The 18,198-nt window shown below is 42.7% G+C and overlaps 1 protein-coding gene across 1 annotated transcript; it reads left to right on the forward strand.

Moving 5' to 3' along the window:
• The first annotated feature begins 10,512 nt into the window (after nucleotides 1-10,512).
• GORASP1 (golgi reassembly stacking protein 1) lies at nucleotides 10,513-17,271 on the forward strand. Its single transcript, XM_048950723.1, has 9 exons — nucleotides 10,513-10,699; nucleotides 11,045-11,125; nucleotides 11,925-12,128; nucleotides 13,218-13,304; nucleotides 13,650-13,780; nucleotides 14,320-14,461; nucleotides 15,044-15,188; nucleotides 15,404-15,559; nucleotides 15,774-17,271. The coding sequence occupies exons 1-9, from the start codon at nucleotides 10,637-10,639 to the stop codon at nucleotides 16,052-16,054; spliced, it is 1,290 nt and encodes a 429-aa protein (XP_048806680.1). The 5' UTR covers nucleotides 10,513-10,636; the 3' UTR covers nucleotides 16,055-17,271.
• The last annotated feature ends 927 nt before the right edge of the window (nucleotides 17,272-18,198 follow it).

Here is an 18,198-nt window from a genome sequence, read left to right on the forward strand (position 1 = left end):
AGCACAGTGAGGTGGGAAATGATGTTTCAGCAGTGGCAACAACAGCAGTGGGTCATCCCTGCTGGGGCAGATTTGTACGAGCACAGCATGTGGGCTCTTGTCCATTGCTGGCAAAAATGCAGAGCTCATGGTGGTGAGTATGTTGAGAAATAGTGTTTTGTCGCTGAAAATTTGCTCTATCAGTGTTGCTGTGCTCAGTTGTATTTTCCATGGAAATAGCTTGGAGGCATTACTTTTGGAGCAACCTACATATCTGCACCCTAAAATAATTCCTCTTCTCTCACTGCAGCCTGGGCAAAGTGAAAGGTTGGTTACTTGTGATCTAGAGGAACGTTTTCCTTTTTTTTCAGCAGCCACCTCTGCTAATATTCATCCAGTCGCATTCCAGACATCCAGTGTAAAGCTCAACCACTCTAAGCACTTACTGACATGCATTAGGCATCTATCTAGGAGCACACAGATTCTTCAGTACAACATAAAAACCCAGAGACTTCTTTCCACGATGAAGCAAAATTTCTTCAGGACAAACAGAGCATCACAGTATAGGCAGTAAACCACCTTGAACTGCTGTCAAAGATCAGTTGTCAGCATGAGAAATGGTTGGTATAATTCCATACATGGCACGGACCTGAATTTTCTCTCCGGATCATTTTTACCCAAGTTTCTATCGAGGAGTTTGTTTTAAAAGTAGGTGCAGGGTTCTATAAGTACTGACATCAGCAGGTCTGGGGCTAGACAAGGCTGAGGGACTCGGCTCAGTGGGCATGGTGGTGATGGGTTGATGGCAGGACTAGAAGATTCCAGTAGTCTTTTCCAACCTTAATGATTCTATGATTGTAGACATAATAAAGTAAAAAAGGAAAAGTCAAGAAAATGAACTGGAAAAGAGAGCAAGGTTCATTCATCCAAGTATTGAAATCTGCTGCCCATGGGATGGACACGGTAGGACCAGGTTTTTTTCTTGTGTAACTTCACCAGCTTTTCACTTTAACCAACCCTTTGTATTTTCTTGGAAGCCATAGAAGTTCATTGTGATGTTTAGCACTGAAACCTTTTTTAAGCCATTGAACATTTTTTCCCTTTACATCATAGATCATTTTTAGCTCCCAGTTAGTTTTGGCTAGGAGGTCAGAGAGTGGCCTCTTAGCCAAACAGTCTCTTCTCTCATTTCCACCACATTCATCACCCTTGTTAGACCTGGCCAGCTCTCTCATTTTCTATTGCTAATTTATTATTCCAAAGATTCTGTGTGTGCTCTCTATGTACAATTCTGTTGAAGAACATTGTTGTCTGTTTATTCTCCTTTTGGACACCGTGCCATTTAGATTGAGTAATTGTTTGTCCATAATCTGTACTCTACAGCAAAGCAAATGGTATACTCATTTTGCAGCTGAGTGGCTTTGATGTTGGGTTGTGCTGTAATGCCCAAAGGAGAAATAAATTACACTCCAGATGATGAATTACAGCTGTTTTCTGAATTCCTCCACTTCAGACATTGTTTTAGTGTAGAGCTCCGGGGGGACTGTCTGCGTTTTGCTATATGCTTGGTGAATGAGGTGAACCTCTTGGTCATATGTGAATGAAGAGAGGGGAGTTAGAGCACTAGGACTGGGAAGTACTGCTCCATGTAAGAGGACTTGGCAAGGGTGAAAAACCTTGAATTTATGAGTTATGACTGACTGTAGGTGAAGGAAATCAATTAAAAAACCCACAGAAATTGGAGTAAATGGCTGATTAGTTTTTGGTATCACAGAAATACAACAAAGCTCCAATTCAGAAATGTAGCTCGAGATGCTGAAGCCTAGTGCTGCCATCCAAAATGTCAAAATTCTCTGTCTGGAGACTTACTCATTAGAAGTGGCAAATCAATTGAGTGTTTTGCAAAGCGTAAGAATGTGGTTTGGGCATTGTAAAGGTTGCTGCAAAAAGGTGCTGTGCTTGACAGTTAAATGATAATGCACAGGAAAACCCCCAAGACAGCAGTCATTATACCCTATCTTGCAAAGCATAGAGAATTGTTTGAGAAGACAGTTGAATCTCCTCCAAAAAGGCTCCATAATCCTGACAAAAGCTGAGCAAGCTGGAGGTTGGGCTACATGATCTCCTGAGGTCCATTCATCCTGAATTATACTACGAGTTATCTTGATTGAGTGTTCAGAAAAATTGCACTGTCACTCTCTACAGGCAGAGGCCTTGGATTTGACACTGAAAGAACACTGCTCACAACAATGGGAAGAGCAGATGAGTCCATCAGAGCGGAGAAAAGCAATTCTGTGAGTTATAAACAGTCCATCAGAAAAACTGCTGCTACGAGGCACTCGAAGAGCCGAAGTCCAGGAGGATTTAGACAAATCTCCTATTGCTGCTCTGTGTAGCTGTGTTAAAGTATCTCAGAGTTTGACTGTGACGAGCCTATCTGAAAGGAACAGAGAACAACCAGTCACCTCAATACGAGGTTACCATATTTACCCATAAAAAGCACTAGGAGAAAGGATCATCATCTTAAAAAATTGTGAAGCATTTGCCTTCATTTGCCTTTAAATACAAAACTATAAGCAATAGGAAGTGTAATAATCTCTTTAGGTAGACATTTAACTTACTTTACAACGTGTTGATGGACATACAGGTGATCTCACACATATGACATCCCTTCACTTACAGTTTCAGAGTTCCTACAGTTTTACAGAACGTGTTTTATTCCAGTTCATACACATACATCAATGCAAAGTCAACCACTTAAAGAAGAGATAAATCAGGCACCAAGTGTATAAAATGTTAAGGAAGGAGGAAGTAGCCCTGGAGGAGAAACAGTTTTGCTATTTACTTTTCTCCCTGTACCACAGCTCTTGCATTGAATCGTGACTGCATAAGTACCTAGTGCTCACATGCTTAGAAAATGCTTCTGCAGTTAATCAAGTACATGTGCTTAGGTGCTGAATGAATTTAAACACCATCAATGGCACGTGCTGCTGAAAGCCTGCCAATTCAAATCCCACTCTGGAAGGCAGATGCTTATATCTCTCCAAGATTCTATCTGAAATGCCAAAATTGATGCTCTTAATCTCACCCCAAAACACTAGCAAAGTGAAGAGCTTTACTCAGTGCTCCCTTTGTGAGACAGTGAACGAGAGGATAAGCTGGTCATAACAGATGTTAACTACGTTGCTTAACACAATGCACGAAGTTACACCTGTACTACAGCACTGACAACAAATTAAATAATGAAGAGCAGTATTCAAAAAAGAGCAGCTTTTTCTGCAGTCTGGAAGGAACTGCTTGGAGCAACTGGCAAGGATAATTTATAATTAGAGCAGCATACAGCAGTAGGGTATTGGCTTCCGTGCTCTTCAGTTACGGGTGCTTAACGTAACACAAAACTGATGAGTTGGGCAAGTTCCATCAGCTGTGCCAAGGGTAATGTTACCTACACGCCTGAGCTGCTCTAACAGCTTGTTGCTACAAAAAAAAGAAGGGACTTGTTATCACTCCACTCCTGGCAACGTGGTCCTGAGCTGCCTTGAATCAGCTCTGGGAGCTTTCATTTCACGTGGTCAAATGATTTGACTCACTAACCTGGGGGAAAATTGTTGGCGTTTTTGCTCTGTTATTTCTCTGTCATTTTAGAAAGTTGAATCAGGCAGGTATGGAATTGGATGGTTTCAGAGCCTGTGCAAAGAAGCAGGTGACACCATGTGGCAATCACCAGATTTATGTCCCAAACACTCAACTTCTGGTATTGGAAAATCAATCTCTTTCAGTTCCTCCCCACTGAAGCTGTTCCATCCCGTATAAATAACATATTAACTAGAGTAGGAATGAAAACCTGATTTGTGCTCTGTGTAGAACCTGGCTGTTGGACTACAGTGTCAACATCTATTTTCCTTCCCAGCATATTTCTCATATATATGAAAATGCACACACAAGAATAGATCTTTCACTCCATGTTTGTTCATGAGAAAGATGATGCAGCTTACATGCCTACTTCCAAATATGTGTGCACGACTGAGAATCCCTGTGAAATAACAAACCACCACTGAAGTATCATGGCTCTTCCTAGTGGATAGTATAGCTGCTTCTCCCCATCTCCCATCTCAGTCCTTTCCATTCTTAAGTCCACTTCAATGAATGCTTCTGTTAAAGTGCTTCACTACTCCAGCACAATATGCTGACACTGATGGGGTAAGTGCAGCTATGCGTTTCATCACTGCTTTTTATCGAGGGATAACTATCAGTATATAAAATTCATCCCTTTTCACTCTGGCACTCCAGGACTGATGGACTTTAAAACATGCCAGGGATGGTGCTGTCTGCAAGCAGATGAAATGTATTGAAAGGACTATAGTTGCATAAAAATTCCTGCATAGATAGACATACAAACCCTCACTTGCTCCATCTCCTGGCATTATGGACACAAAACACCATGATCTCTGATCTCTGGCATTGAGACCTCCATACAAACACCGTGGAGAGCCTCTTGACTGGGAGACAGTTAGAAATGGAGTTTAATCAGACTGCTGATGAGATGCAGGGAATGGCTAGACAAGCATATTAATCACAGCCTGTTTACAGGCAAGTGACCACTTTTAACTCCTTACACCTCTATTTTCCCATGCTTTTTCCTCCCCAAACCAACTTGATCCTTTCCTTTCTCCACCTGCAGCAGTAGCAGGACTCTAAACTGAACCAGTTTGTTTTGACCATACCAAAACCTGCTTTCACTGCCAGGAGAACAGGAGCAGACAAGAGTGCTTTTCCTTGCTGGAGAACACTTGGACATAAGGATTGAACATCCTGGTATCTATCAGCTGTCCTGGGCCTGATCCTTTCAGCAGCTACCCACCAATGCATTACACAATCTGTCTTCCTAGAGAGGTCACTACAACCAAGTGAGTTAGAGGCAAAATAATCACACTCATCTTCAACAATGAAGATAAAGGAACTGCATCCTCAACACGGAAGGAACTACAAGCCAGTCAGCCTAAAATCAGCCATTAAGAAGGCTATGGTGCAAATTTTGAGTCATGAAGGCCAAGAAGATCATCCAGTACGGATTTACCAAAGGCAATTGCACCACAGTCAACCCAGTGCCTTCCACAGTGAGTTGTCTGGGACGAGGGCAGAGGATGTTTAGCCTCTGGTATGGAATAACCACATGTAACTGTGCATGCTGAGGGGACTCTAGAAAAGGATCATGATGAACAACAAACTGCACAGTGAACCCTTGCAGCAAACAAAGCCTACCACAATTTAAGCTGTATTAGCAGGTGTGTAGCTAGCAGATTGTAGGAAGAAATTTCCCTCACTATTCAGCATCTGTAAGACTGTATCCCTGGAGTAGTTGTCCAGTTGGGTGTCCCCCAGTGAAAGAAAGACTCAGATACTGGAACAAGCCCAGTAAAGGGCCATCACATGACTAGGGGAGCATAACCTAGAGAGTTAACCAGTTTGCCTTTTACTATAAAGCCTCACTTTATGAGCAGAGCACCTCTTCAGGCTCCATCGGAAGTTACTTATTCACTTAAACATAGACTTACACAGCCATTTTAATACCCCCAAACACCTGATACATCCTCACTGGGCTGACATAGGACTTACAGGAGACTCGTTCACTTCTGAAGCTTGGTATAAGGTAACTTATACCAAACGCTATTCAAGTAATTTCAACATACTCAAGCCTGCACTACTGCTTGCCTGCTACCAACTCAGTTAGCCTGCCGGGCTCCTCCCTCACTGAATGCAGCTTAAATGCTGGAATATTTCCAAAATCTCTATTTGTATAGGAAATACCTTGGCCTGACAACCTGAGTAATTTTGATAGCACTGGCATGCTGGTACAGTAACTGAGCAAACAAAGAATTTGCTTAGTCTCTGCAAGTCTCAGTAATAAGACAAGTAAGCCTATTAAATAAGAGATGCAGTACTGCTGCATTGAATTGAGTTGCTTTGGAAGCACCCAAAAGTTATTTGTCAGTGAACATCAATATATTATTTATATTCAATGCCACCAATATAATGTTTATATTCAATTTATATTCAAAGTCTCCCTTGTGAATAGAGCTTGAAGCAACAAAATCAACAGAGCTGGCAACAGCTGAACTTTGGCCTCTTCGTAGACAGAAATACACTTATCATCATAGAGTCATAGGATCATAGAATCATAGAATGGCCTGGGTTGAAAAGGACCACAATGCTCATCCAGTTCCAACCCCCTGCTGTGTGCAGGGTCACCAACCAGCAGCCCAGGCTGCCCAGAGCCACATCCAGCCTGGCCTTGAATGCCTCCAGGGATGAGGCATCCACAGCCTCCTTGGGCAACCTGTGCCAGTGCTAAACCTCTCCTGTCTTAGTTTAAAACCATTCCCCCTTGTTCTATCATTTCTTATATATGCTTCTTCAGGATTGCAAGACTCTATTGATGATCATTTGAAGTTTTTATGTATGGTGTATATATGAAAACCCTGCCTTACATTGTCCTGGAGACAACTATATGTTCACAGTCCCTGTTCATGAGCATCCTGTCCTTGTCCTCAAAGAGAACGTATCTGTACAAGCAGATATGACTGAAGATCTGGACAAATTTATTGTTTGCCACTGAAGTGGGTAATCTTATCAGATACACAATTTCTGATGAACTCTACAGAAAACAAGCATGCAAGAAGCCAAAGAAATGTATTCACACCATGCAATTCTTCTGCCTTATTGCACAACTACTTATACAACGGGGGAAAAACCCTCTGTTGTAAGGGTACCGCCTAGAAGTGCCTGTTTTTCTCCACTAATTGAAAAAGAAAAAGAAACCTGTGACTAATCAGTTAGCTTCATACAATCTATGTGCTCATCTAACCACATTTGAGAATGGTCAGCGCACGTTTCACCTATTGACTCTCGTTTACATTGGAACCTTTAGAAAAGACCCATCCTGCGAGCGAGTTGTAATTGCCAAGCACACAAAGGGCTTTGAAAAATAAGCATTTGAAGTTTACAGTGCTCTGCAGAATCTGTCGGTCGCACGTCACGTTGTTTGAGTTCCATTATGCTGGAAGATAAATTGCATTTCCTTCACAAGGAAAGGAAAGACCACAGGCAGGTTTTTCTAAGGCCGTCATTTTTCTAATTCTAAAATGCCATAACACCGAAATGCCATAACAGTGAAATGCCACATTTCAAGTGATTTCAAACTCTGTAAGAGTCAAAATGTATTTCTAAATGGCCTGCTAATTTTCATGTCCGCAGCCTGACATTCCACCTCACAAAATTAGCTGTATTTTTATCATGTATTGACTTTATTATAAAAGGAAAATCCACTGCTGACAAAGTGTTACGGAAAATACCTCAAGTGTTACTCTTGGCCATTTCCTGATTTAAGTTCTTTACTATGAGAGTGGTGAGGTGCTGGAACAGGCTGCCAAGAGAGGTTGTGGATGCCCCATACCTGAGGTGTTCAAGGCCAGGTTGGATGGGGCCCTGGGCAGCCTGCCTAGTATTAGATGTGGAGGTTGGTGGCCCTGCCCTCAACAGGGGGTTGGAGCTTCATGATCCTTGAGGTCTCTTCCAACCCAAGCCATTCTATGATTCTACAATTGATAATACAACCCTACTTTCACTATTTAATAAACAATTAACAGAATGACATCTAGAGAGTGAGATTTCAGAACACATTCACTAAGAAATTTGACAACCATTCTCACCCACCAGTTACAGATCAGCACATTCAAGTACAGCTGGGTTCCCTTTTTACCATGCCCTGGATATGATCAGACAGCCCTCCCTGCATATCATCATAAACCCTTCTAAATGGAAGGAGGAAGACTGCTCAGAAAGCCTTTCAGTACCAGTCTACTCGCCTCTGTCATATAATTACATCAAAGTAGCTCCAAAATGACAATCAAATCCAAGCAGACCTGCAAGAAGAGTTTTATCCCCTAACAAGGACTTACTTTCCCACTGCAGAAAAAAATACATTCTTACTTATCAGAAAAAGAGGAAGAGGTTCGGAGTAGTGTAGAGATATCCACTAAAAAAAAACACTTCTACCCATTAGCTATCAAAAATATTTGTGTAATATATTCCTTTCTCTTTTCTTTTTTCTTTCATTTCCCAGCTCTCAAACAGCTTCACAATCTATTATATTAGCAGCTATTAAAATAAAATTGTCCTAATGCATTAAATGTTGAAAAGTCATATAGATAGAAAAAGTCAAATGAAACGAGTCTCCTGATTCGCACAAACAATACTCCCCTCAGCACTCTCCCTGCCCTTGGATGGTTTTAGCTCAGGAAATATCTTTTGCTGCAGTTGTTTCTGTCTACATATTGGCTTTCCCCGGATTTTTCTTTGGTGAACTCGTCCAGTGCTTCCTTGGGGCCAAGTGAACTCTTGGCATCACAGCCTCCTGTGGTAGGGAGCTGCAGAACTCAATGAGCTGTTACATGAAAAATCACCTCCTTCTGCTTACTATGAACCTGTGCTCTCACAATTTCAACAGTTCCCTTGTTAGAAAAGGGAACAAGAGCAAACACTCAGCTCCCGACTACTTCCCCTGTACCACAAACGACTTTGTAGCACATGCTCTCTCTCTCTCTTCAATTGCTTCTCACCCAAATGAAGAAGTGCTGGCTTGCTTCATCATTCCCTATGTGTGATACCTTCAACTATTATTAATGCTCTCTTTCAATCTTTTCAGTTCTTATTGGTTGTTTTTGGTTTTTCTTTAGGAAAAGACAAGGGAAAATTCATATGGTAATTCACCAATGTCTTCCTTGCTATTCCTTTTTTTGCTTTTACAGCAGTTCTCGGTTACTACCAATAGCTGAAATGCCTCTTTGTAAACCTCAGGTCTCACAGCAGGCTGTTGCTGAACAGCTCAGAGCCCACAGTTTCACACGTGCAGTCAGTCAGAGCTTTTCCTGACACATATCCTTTTGTGTTTACTTACACTTCATTATATCTATGCTTTTATTGCCCACCTAATCTTTCACGAACCTTTTACAGTTCTGGAATTGCTCCTTCCTTTTACTGCTCTGAATAATTCCATCGGTGTATTTTGTCATTTCACTGCTTATCCCTCTTGCCAGCTTATTACTATTTATTACAGCCAATAGGTGTGCTAACTCATTTCTGAATTCCTTTGAAGAGCTTGTGCAATTGCCACCTCTTCCTTCAAAACCATAAGTTTGGAAGTCTCCTTGGCATTCACTTTAAGTGAAGGCAGATCCTCTGACAGGTTTCCCACCAAAAAAAATGTTACGGGGTGGGATCCTCCTCACTGTCTTCCACAGTAAACATCAAAGCAGATAACTCCATTGGGCTTTCTGGCTGTGGTCATATATATACTAAGTAATCCTTTTGTAACTGGATCAGAATCTCTGGCATTTTCTTCTGGTGTTTGAAGAGAGAATGAAGAAACTCTTCCCTTATTGAGAAATTACTGATGCAGAATCAGAGTTCATCCTAAGACGAATGGAGTGGAAGATAAGAAATTTAAGGAAGAAGGGAAATATCAGCAATTCTTAGTGATTACCAAGGCTCCATATGCCTTGGTTGGATGGCTGCAGCCAGACGGTTGTTGTCAATGGCTTTGTGGCCAGTCATCACTGGTGGTGTCCACCAGGAGTCTGTCTTAGGATCAGTGCTCTTCCATTGCAATGACAGGCAATGGCACTGAGACACAACTGAGACACAACAGAAAGAAGGAATGTGATCCAGAGGGACCTGTGCAGGCTTGAAAAGTGGGCTCATGTGAACCTAATGAGGTTGAACAAGGCCAAGGGCAAGGTGCTGCACTTGGGTCGGGGCAATCCCAGCTGTACGGACTGGGAGAAGAACTCACCGAGAGCAACCCTGTGGAGAAGGATGTGGGGTCCTGATGGACGAAAAGCTGCACACCAGCAGCGGTGTGAGCCTGCAGCCCGGGAGGCCGACAGCAACCTGGGCTGCATCAGCAGAGGGGCGGCAGCGGGGACAGGGAGGGGACTGTATAAATATTCTGTTCTGTGATTCTGTGACTGCTTTGTGGGGCCCCGCATGGAGCGATGCTGGGGGAGGGATTGGAGCTGTGGGAGCGCGCCCAGGGAAGGGCACGGGGATGCACAGAGGGCAGGGGGATGCACAGAGGGCAGAGGGATGCTCAGAGGGCACGGGGATGCTCAGAGGGCTGGAGAGCTCCTGCCGTGCCGGAAGGCTCGAGGAGCTGGGGGTGGTCAGTCTGCGGAAGGCTCCGGGGAGACCTCACTGCGGCTTTCCAGTACTCAAGCTTACAGACAGGAGGGGAAGCGACTTTTTACACGGTCTGATAGCGGCAGGACAAAAGGGAATGGTTTAAAGTGAAAGACGGGAGATTCAGACTACATGTCTGGGAATTTTTTCACTGAGAGGGCGGTGAGACACTGCCACGGACCGCCCACAGGAGGACACACAACCTCGTTCCCACCCGCGCAGCCGCACACGCGGCTGAGCCGCCCCTCATGGCGGGGCGGGGCGGCAACGGTGGCGGGCGGGAGCGGAGGCGTTGCTAGGGGCGGTGCCTCCCGCATCTCCCTGCTCGGCGCTCCGCTGCTCAGGTCTGCGGGGCCGTTCGTCGAGTTCGGGCGGCGGGGAGATGCTGCTCGGCGCCGCCGCTTGAGCCGCGCTGCCAGGCATGGGGTTGGGCTCCAGCTCCGAGCTCCCGGATGGCGGCGCCGAGGGCTTCCACGTACACGGGGTGAGGCGGCGCGGGGCGGTGGGGGTTGTGGCGCCGAGCTGCCTCAGGCGGGCCGGGCCCGCGCTGCCTCAGGGGGGAGGAACTCGTGTGTGAAAAATGGTGGTGCTGCACCTGGGGAGTGTGTGTGTGTGTGCGTGGAGGAAAAGCCCCAAGGGGCGATTGGAAGCAAATAACATAAATATCTGAGTTCACGGTTGTGGACTGCTTCCAGTGTCTGTCGCTTGTTGTCTCGTTTCTGTTTCAGTGGAAGGTAAATATTGACTCAGGTGTAATAATTAACACCATGTCTCTTAACGTGATTGCAGATCCATGTACAATTAAAATGTATACATATATGTTCTTCAGGTTCAGGAGAACTCCCCTGCTCAGCAAGGAGGGCTGGAGCCTTTCTTTGACTTCATCGTTGCGATAGGACACACCAGGCTGGTGAGTCCTCCTAAGACTTTATTTTCTTTTTTCTCTTTATTTTTTTTCCTGAAGTATCATTACTGTGAGAGGTAGAAGGCAAAGCTGTCAGAATAGAGAATGGCTTGTGGGGCGTTGCACGTGGCATTAAAAAGGTAAGCCAAAACCTGAGGAGCCTTACTGATGCCTTCGGTCAGCCTGGCTTCTTTGCAGGTTAACTCTGTGCTTGTGGTGTTATTCGTGGGTGTTTTCTGCCACCAGGTGAATTTTGAGCTGGTGAGTCAGTGGTGAGAGCTCAGCATTTGTTTAAGCAAAGTTGTTTGAACAGTTGATAAAATAGGGGAAAGAATCACTGACAGGAAGAAAAGTGCCACGTGGCCTGTTTGCTTATGGTTTAGGGCTGGTCACAGTTCCTGAATGGTGTGTTAATGAGGAAGAATTAAGTGCGTTTTAATGCATTGTTTTGGTTTGGAAGATTCACATCTTTGGCCCAAGGATCAGTACTGATCAGCCAGGAAGTGCTGCCACTTACTGATGCAAACATGTAGTTAAGATCTAACATTCCTGACTTACCAGAGGTTAAAAGAAAAGGAAAGTAAGCAATTAAACTGAATGAGAGTAGTTACTCTTTTAGAAGGACATGAGCTGACAGCGCACACTGCTTCTGAATAACAGAAAACTGCACTGCTGGACTGATTGTAAAACATGAAGTCTAATGACTGCTTTGGTTCCTTGTATTCAAATTCTGCCACAAGCGTGACATCTGTGTTATGAGAGCAACTAGAAATAGCATTAACCATATATACGTATCTCTCTACAGAATAAAGAAAACAATATGTTGAAAGATCTGCTGAAGGCAAATGCTGAAAAAGCAGTGAAACTGGAGGTGTATAACATCAAAACAATGAAGATAAGAGAGGTGGAGGTGGTCCCCAGTAACATGTGGGGAGGACAAGGTCTTCTCGGAGCCAGCGTGAGGTTCTGCAGTTTCCAGGGGGCCAATGAACACGTGTGGCATGTTTTGGTGAGTCAGAATTCCTTGCTTATCCAAAACAGTTGTTGCTGAGCTAAGAACAGAATGTAGACTTCCATTTAGAAGCTTCCTCCAAGACAGCAATATACTATTTTATTGGTGGAATCTATTCTCCCTAGGAGGTAAACATCAAAAAGGTGTTCTATAGAGTCACAGAATGGTTTGGGTTGAAAGGGAGCCCCAGGATCAATTTCCAACCCTCTTCCACAGGCAGGGCCACCAACCTCCAGTTTTACTGATCAGATTTGAAGCTTTTCATCTGGTGTGTGTGTTTTCTGTTAGATGAGGTATGCCATTTAGAAGGATTGCTAATTCATAGTCTGAGGTATTTCAGGAATGTTTTCATAAGGATTTACAGATCCTTATGCGTGAGAATGTTGCTGTATATGTAGAATGTAGTTGTGGGTGACTGTCTCTTGGTGGCCTGCTGGTGTTCCTATAACCTGGCTTTAAAGTATATGTATTTTTAAGAGTAGTATGTAGAAGTGCAGTGCTGAAATCACAAATAGGAGGGGAACACAGTCTTGAAAGCTTGAGCTATTTGAACAGAGACAAGTTATTGTCTGTTAGTGTTGCCTGCCACTAAGAATAAAATGCATCCCAGCCCAACCAGACCGTGCAGACTGCATGATGGGCAGAAGGGTGTTTTGTCTTGTTGAAGAAACAATAGCAAAGCAAAAAATAAAAATAAAAAGCAATGATTCTGGCTCAGTTGGTGCTTTTGTTTTTTCAACTTCACTGAAATAATACTCATGTAGAAAAAGCACCAAAAAATTGTTTTAAAACCGGGAGGGAGAGCTGAAAATGTAGAACAGCTTAGGAAAGACTGAGCTGGTCTGTTCTTATGTCTGTGATTCTTGAAGTAAATGCAACCTCTTATCAACTTCAAAACATCTCATTTCCAAATTGGTCCTTCTGTATTTGGCATGTCTTACGCAGTGTTGCTCCTACCATTAGACTGCTTGAAGACTTCTGTGTTGTCCTGTAAACCAGATGTTCTTTTCTCCTGTTGTCTTTTGAGTTAGCTTTTAGTAATTTCATCTTCTGAGAGTGCAGGTGACAGCTGCCATTCTTTCACAGGATGTTGAACCCGCATCTCCTGCTGCTGTAGGTGGATTGCAGCCATACTCTGACTACATTGTTGGATCCGATCAGATTCTGCAGGAGGTAGGGTTGGTGTTCCTTCACATAACATCTTCATGCCTGCTGTGTTTATGTGTTAGGGTTTATAACCCTAATTGCATGCACACAGAACATATGGGGGTGGTTGTTTTGGATTTTGTGAGGTTAACATTTGAGGTGCTTAATGGCTGAGCTCAACTTTACCACTATTTACTCATTTATCTATCTATTTAAACCTGGCAAAGGAGGGGAAGCAAAAAAAAGTGTACATTAATGAGTTTTAGTCTGTCTTTGAGTTTTTAATATCTCATGTTGAAGTAAATGCCTCAAATACCCATTTGTTTCTAGTTCCTCATCTCATGCATTTAATAACTGCTGTTCTTCTCTTAGTCAGAAGATTTCTTCTCGCTGGTTGAGTCCCATGAGGGAAAGCCGCTGAAGCTGATGGTTTATAACACTGAAGCAGACTCCATTCGAGAGGTAGTTGTGACTCCCAATGGAGCTTGGGGTGGAGAAGGAAGGTACTGATCTGCGGACAGCCACTGGGTGATGACAGCTTATGCACTCACTGTAAATGAGCTCTTGTTAAGAATATTGTCATTGATTACAGCTCGTTGTTTTCGCTTCAAGGCTTATTTCCTTCTCGCGTGAAACTGTTCATCATTAAAGAAAAGAAATAGCTGGGAGGTATTAGGCATGTTCTGGATCTAATCCTATTTGAGTTGATACTGATGGTAAAACTTATGCTGACTTCCTTGCTAGCAGATGCGCGAGCTACACTTTCACACTTGAGCATTTGGTGAAGCAAGAACGAAATGCAAATCAGGTCAGATCGTATATTTCATGAAGATATAGAAAATAGTTAACCAAGAGCTGAGCTACATCTATCTAAATATCATTTGCCATGTGCTCTGTTAGTAGCAGAAAGGATTCTTGCAGGTAGGTATTTCCTGCTCCCGTTTAAGGACTCAAACTCTTTTCGTTTAGAAGTCAGAATTTAAAAGGCTTACCAGCTTTGTTAAGGACTTTTTCCAAATCTTGTTTTACTTCTGTTGTGCAGTTTGGGGTGTGGTATTGGATATGGCTATTTGCACAGGATTCCAACACAGTCAATAGCATCAAAGAAAAAGCCAGAAAGCAAACCGCCTTCGCCCTTACCAGAAGCTGGAACTCCTGTACCATCCACTAATGGTTACACAGAGGTACGTAGGAAGTAAGATCACACATCCTATGGGATTTCATTTTCATTTAATTTTCTGCTTGTTTTAAGATTCAGAATGCAGTATTTTTGAGCACAGCAGAAGTAAGAGTTGATGACGCCAAGCAGATGGCAGAAAGGATGGCTTGAGAGAGAAATAGACTTTATTGCCTCAAAATTCCATCTGGTATCTTTCTGTATTCATCTCTGTAGTTTGGGTGCAATAATGACTATTCCAGTTATTCTTTCATTGGTATTGGCTGAAATGCATTTTTGTCAGATCCTTGCTTCTTGTTCTGAGGATGTGATAACTGTCTGAGTCAGTGAGAAGATGGTTTAGGATATCCTTGTGACTAGGAAATAAAATATACCTACAAGAGTTAAGTGTCAGCTGTTCAAGTAACACGTTGGCTTTGAAAGAATATGTTTTAACCAGTCATAAACAGTGACTTGATTATTAGTTTCAGCATCAAGTTCTCTCTGAATAGATGGACTTAGAGACCGAGGCAGAACACTGTCTCATGGGAAGACTGATTTCAGGTGACACTTGCAGCATGAAAAGATGTGTTTTACTCTGTCATTCCAGGCTGCATTATTAGCACCTACTTCTCAAAGTGACAACTCTGAAGTAGTTATGAACCTGGATCAATCCACAGGCCAAGAAATGAGTGGGTATTCACCAGAAAGCTCACTTTCTCCTCCTCCCCCTCTCCAGAGGGTTATGGATCCAGGTATGTTTTCTTTCATGCTTTTTCCAACCTACTCCCTTTCAAAAGAAAGAGGACATTTAAATAAACCAAAAAGCTCTAAACAAGTTTGAGAATTAAATACAAGACCATGAGCAGTGGTGTAGAGTTGAATAAACTTCAGTCTGCACATAGCATGTCTCTTTTGAAGCTGAAGTTTTCTGTTAATCTGAAAGTGTCCCAACATTTTCTTTCTTCAGGGTTTCTTGACATGTCTGGTATTTCACTTCCTGAGCTCACTGACTTAACAAACGTGTCCAGCATTTCTTCCTCTGCCTCCTTCAGCATGCCAGCAGCAGGCTCTTTTGTAGGCACTGAAAAGCTCATGTCAAACAGTGACCCTTCTGCTTATTTTGGTAAGTGTACTTTGGGTTTCCAGACCTCGGAGCTCAGAGACCTCAGAGCTGAGTAAACACAGCTCATGTATTTGGTAGCTGTGAATCTGTGTGCTGTGCCCATCAGAGGCTTGCCATTCAATCTGATTTTTTGGGCACCATAACCAGAGGCACTGACAGGAATTGATGTGTGTGTTTGGTTCTTTGCTTTATGACATACTTCTTGATTTCCCAGAGAACACCACAGCTTTGAGCCCTGAAGATATAATGAAGAGTCCTGAAGGCTCTGCCAGGCAGCCAGAGTTGGACCACCTTCTGCCTACAGCATCATCTTTACCTTCTTTTACTCTTCCTAATGAAATTTCTTCAAAAACAGCACTAGAAACTGATCCCCAAAACCAAGAAACAGTACTCATGAACAGTTTTGAGAGCTCTCAGCCCGCTGCTCAGGTGAAACCTGATGATGAAGCAGTACCTGAACAGAAAGGCGACGAAGCTCCACAAAGGCATGAGTGAAATGGATGCTGCTTCTTTTTACAGATGAAAGTATGCTGTAGAATTATTTTGGAATATTTTTATGATGTTGAAAGAATTACATCTGTTCTATTTTGTTAGCGTAGACAACACTATAAAAAAACATATCCAGGTGAACTACATATTGAATTGTCTTCTGCAACCACTGTCCAGCAGATTGGTCTGCATTCAAACTTTGAATGCCATCCAGAGTCACCAAGTGGAAGGCAAAATTAATGTGGAAACTAGTTGGAGAATGGTCTTGAATGCAATCAAATGTCTGAGTTTCCTTAGTGACAAAGGAATAGCTTTTCCTCTGCTTTTCTATTTGCTGTTTTCCTACAGATCATTAAGAATTGGGGGTATGTCATGGTGCAGCAGCATTTATTGCTTTTTGTAGCTTTATTTTTTATCTTGTTTGCACTTGTTTTCAAATAGCTTCTGAAGGTGTGGTAGGTGAATAGTAAATCTGAAATGAACAATGAACAACGTGAGGGTGTTTTTTATACCTCTCAGGGCAGTGATTTATCACTAGATTTTACTACTTCTGATTGGGAATACCCTCAGTGTAGTTGGTACAGTTAACGTGGTGAAAATCCTCAATGAATGAAGGGAACTGGGTACCTGTGGGTCAAAATGTTCTTTATATTCCATAGTCATTGTTAGTTTTAAACACAGTTCTGATGTAAAACAAGGCAGCCCTGCCTGTAGCAGAGGGGGTTGGAGTTTAATGGTCCTTTCCAGCACAAGCAGTTCTATGATTCTATGATCTGATTCTATGAAGTCGGGAGGGGGTCAGAATACTTTCTTCCTGCTTAGAAGACAAGTAGAGGTTGCAGAATTAAAAGACTTGAAATCCAGTCTGCTGGATGGCCTGCTAATACTGATCTTTCTACTGCTGCTAAAATAGATTTCTTCTTTTATTCCCTTAATTGACTGCTAGAGGAGTAAACATCCAAACAAACACTAAAGGTTTATAATAATGTAATTTAAGCTAGAGGTAATTTCCTAAGCCTTGTAAGTGAAGGCACGCAGGTGATCTGTTACTTCTTACTGTTTGTTTAGGACTGCTTCCAGCATTGCACCTTTACCAATGTTGTTTTTAAGCTTTTAGCAATGTGTGATGCTGTACCCTAAGCACATTTTCGAACCTTCAGTGGAGGAAGTGTCAAAACTGAATTGGAAATGCTATAGGAATAAAGAGCTTGATGCTTACAGCAGCCTGTGTCCAGCCTGCTTCATTGTAAGTGGATCTTGGGACTGGGAAGAGTTGGTGTGAAGATTTGAGCCCAAGGAACGTTTGTCTGATAGAGCAGTTTAGGAAAGCCTAGTATGTTCCATTCTTCTAATAGAAGGTTAAGCTTCATTTAGCACTAATTCTCAATTCCTGATCCCCTGCCAGGTTGGAGATTAAGTCTCAAGATGCTTGAATCTACCTACAGTATAAGAGTAGAGATCATAACGTCCAAGCAGGCATTGGTGGGTTTGAGTTGGGTGCTTCAGCTACTGCAGGGTTCTGAATTTCATCTCAGCTGGTACCAGGGATTACTGCAGGAACTTCACATCCTCTGCCTTCCACTGTTTTCAAGTGAGAGCAGCTACAAGTTGCTAATTTCATTTAATTAATGGTACTAACCTGTTATTCCTGGCCACCACCATTCAAACATCCTTTTCCTTTCAGAGAAGCACTAATTTGCCTTGGCTGAAGGTCAGGGCAATTAGCCTGGTCACTCCTCTCCTACAGAATATAAACAACTGAACTCATAAATCCCAAATCACATTTTTTTCCCCCACCACCTTTTCTGGCCATGAGTTAGAATGTAAGGCTTTGACTTCATTTTTGAGTAGGGTTTTTTTTTTATATATAACTTTTAGTCTTTCTGAATTTCACACTAAGTCCTTCATGTAGTTGTCCTAAAATGATACATTTCAACTATAACTACTGCCTACGACTGCTGGTTTCAGCACTACCCTGACTGAAGGGAAAACATCACTTGCCCCAGTCAATCTTTTTCCTCATAACAGGCTCTGTCTCTCAAAACTTTATTTACAAAGCCTTTCCAATCTGAGCATGGAATTCAAGAAGCTCCTACAACTCAATGGCCTTTCCTATGATTCCGACCATCTCTATCTCTTGCTCTGTTTGT

This window comes from Lagopus muta, chromosome 7 (genome assembly GCF_023343835.1).
Source record: "Lagopus muta isolate bLagMut1 chromosome 7, bLagMut1 primary, whole genome shotgun sequence".
NCBI lineage: Eukaryota > Metazoa > Chordata > Aves > Galliformes > Phasianidae > Lagopus > Lagopus muta.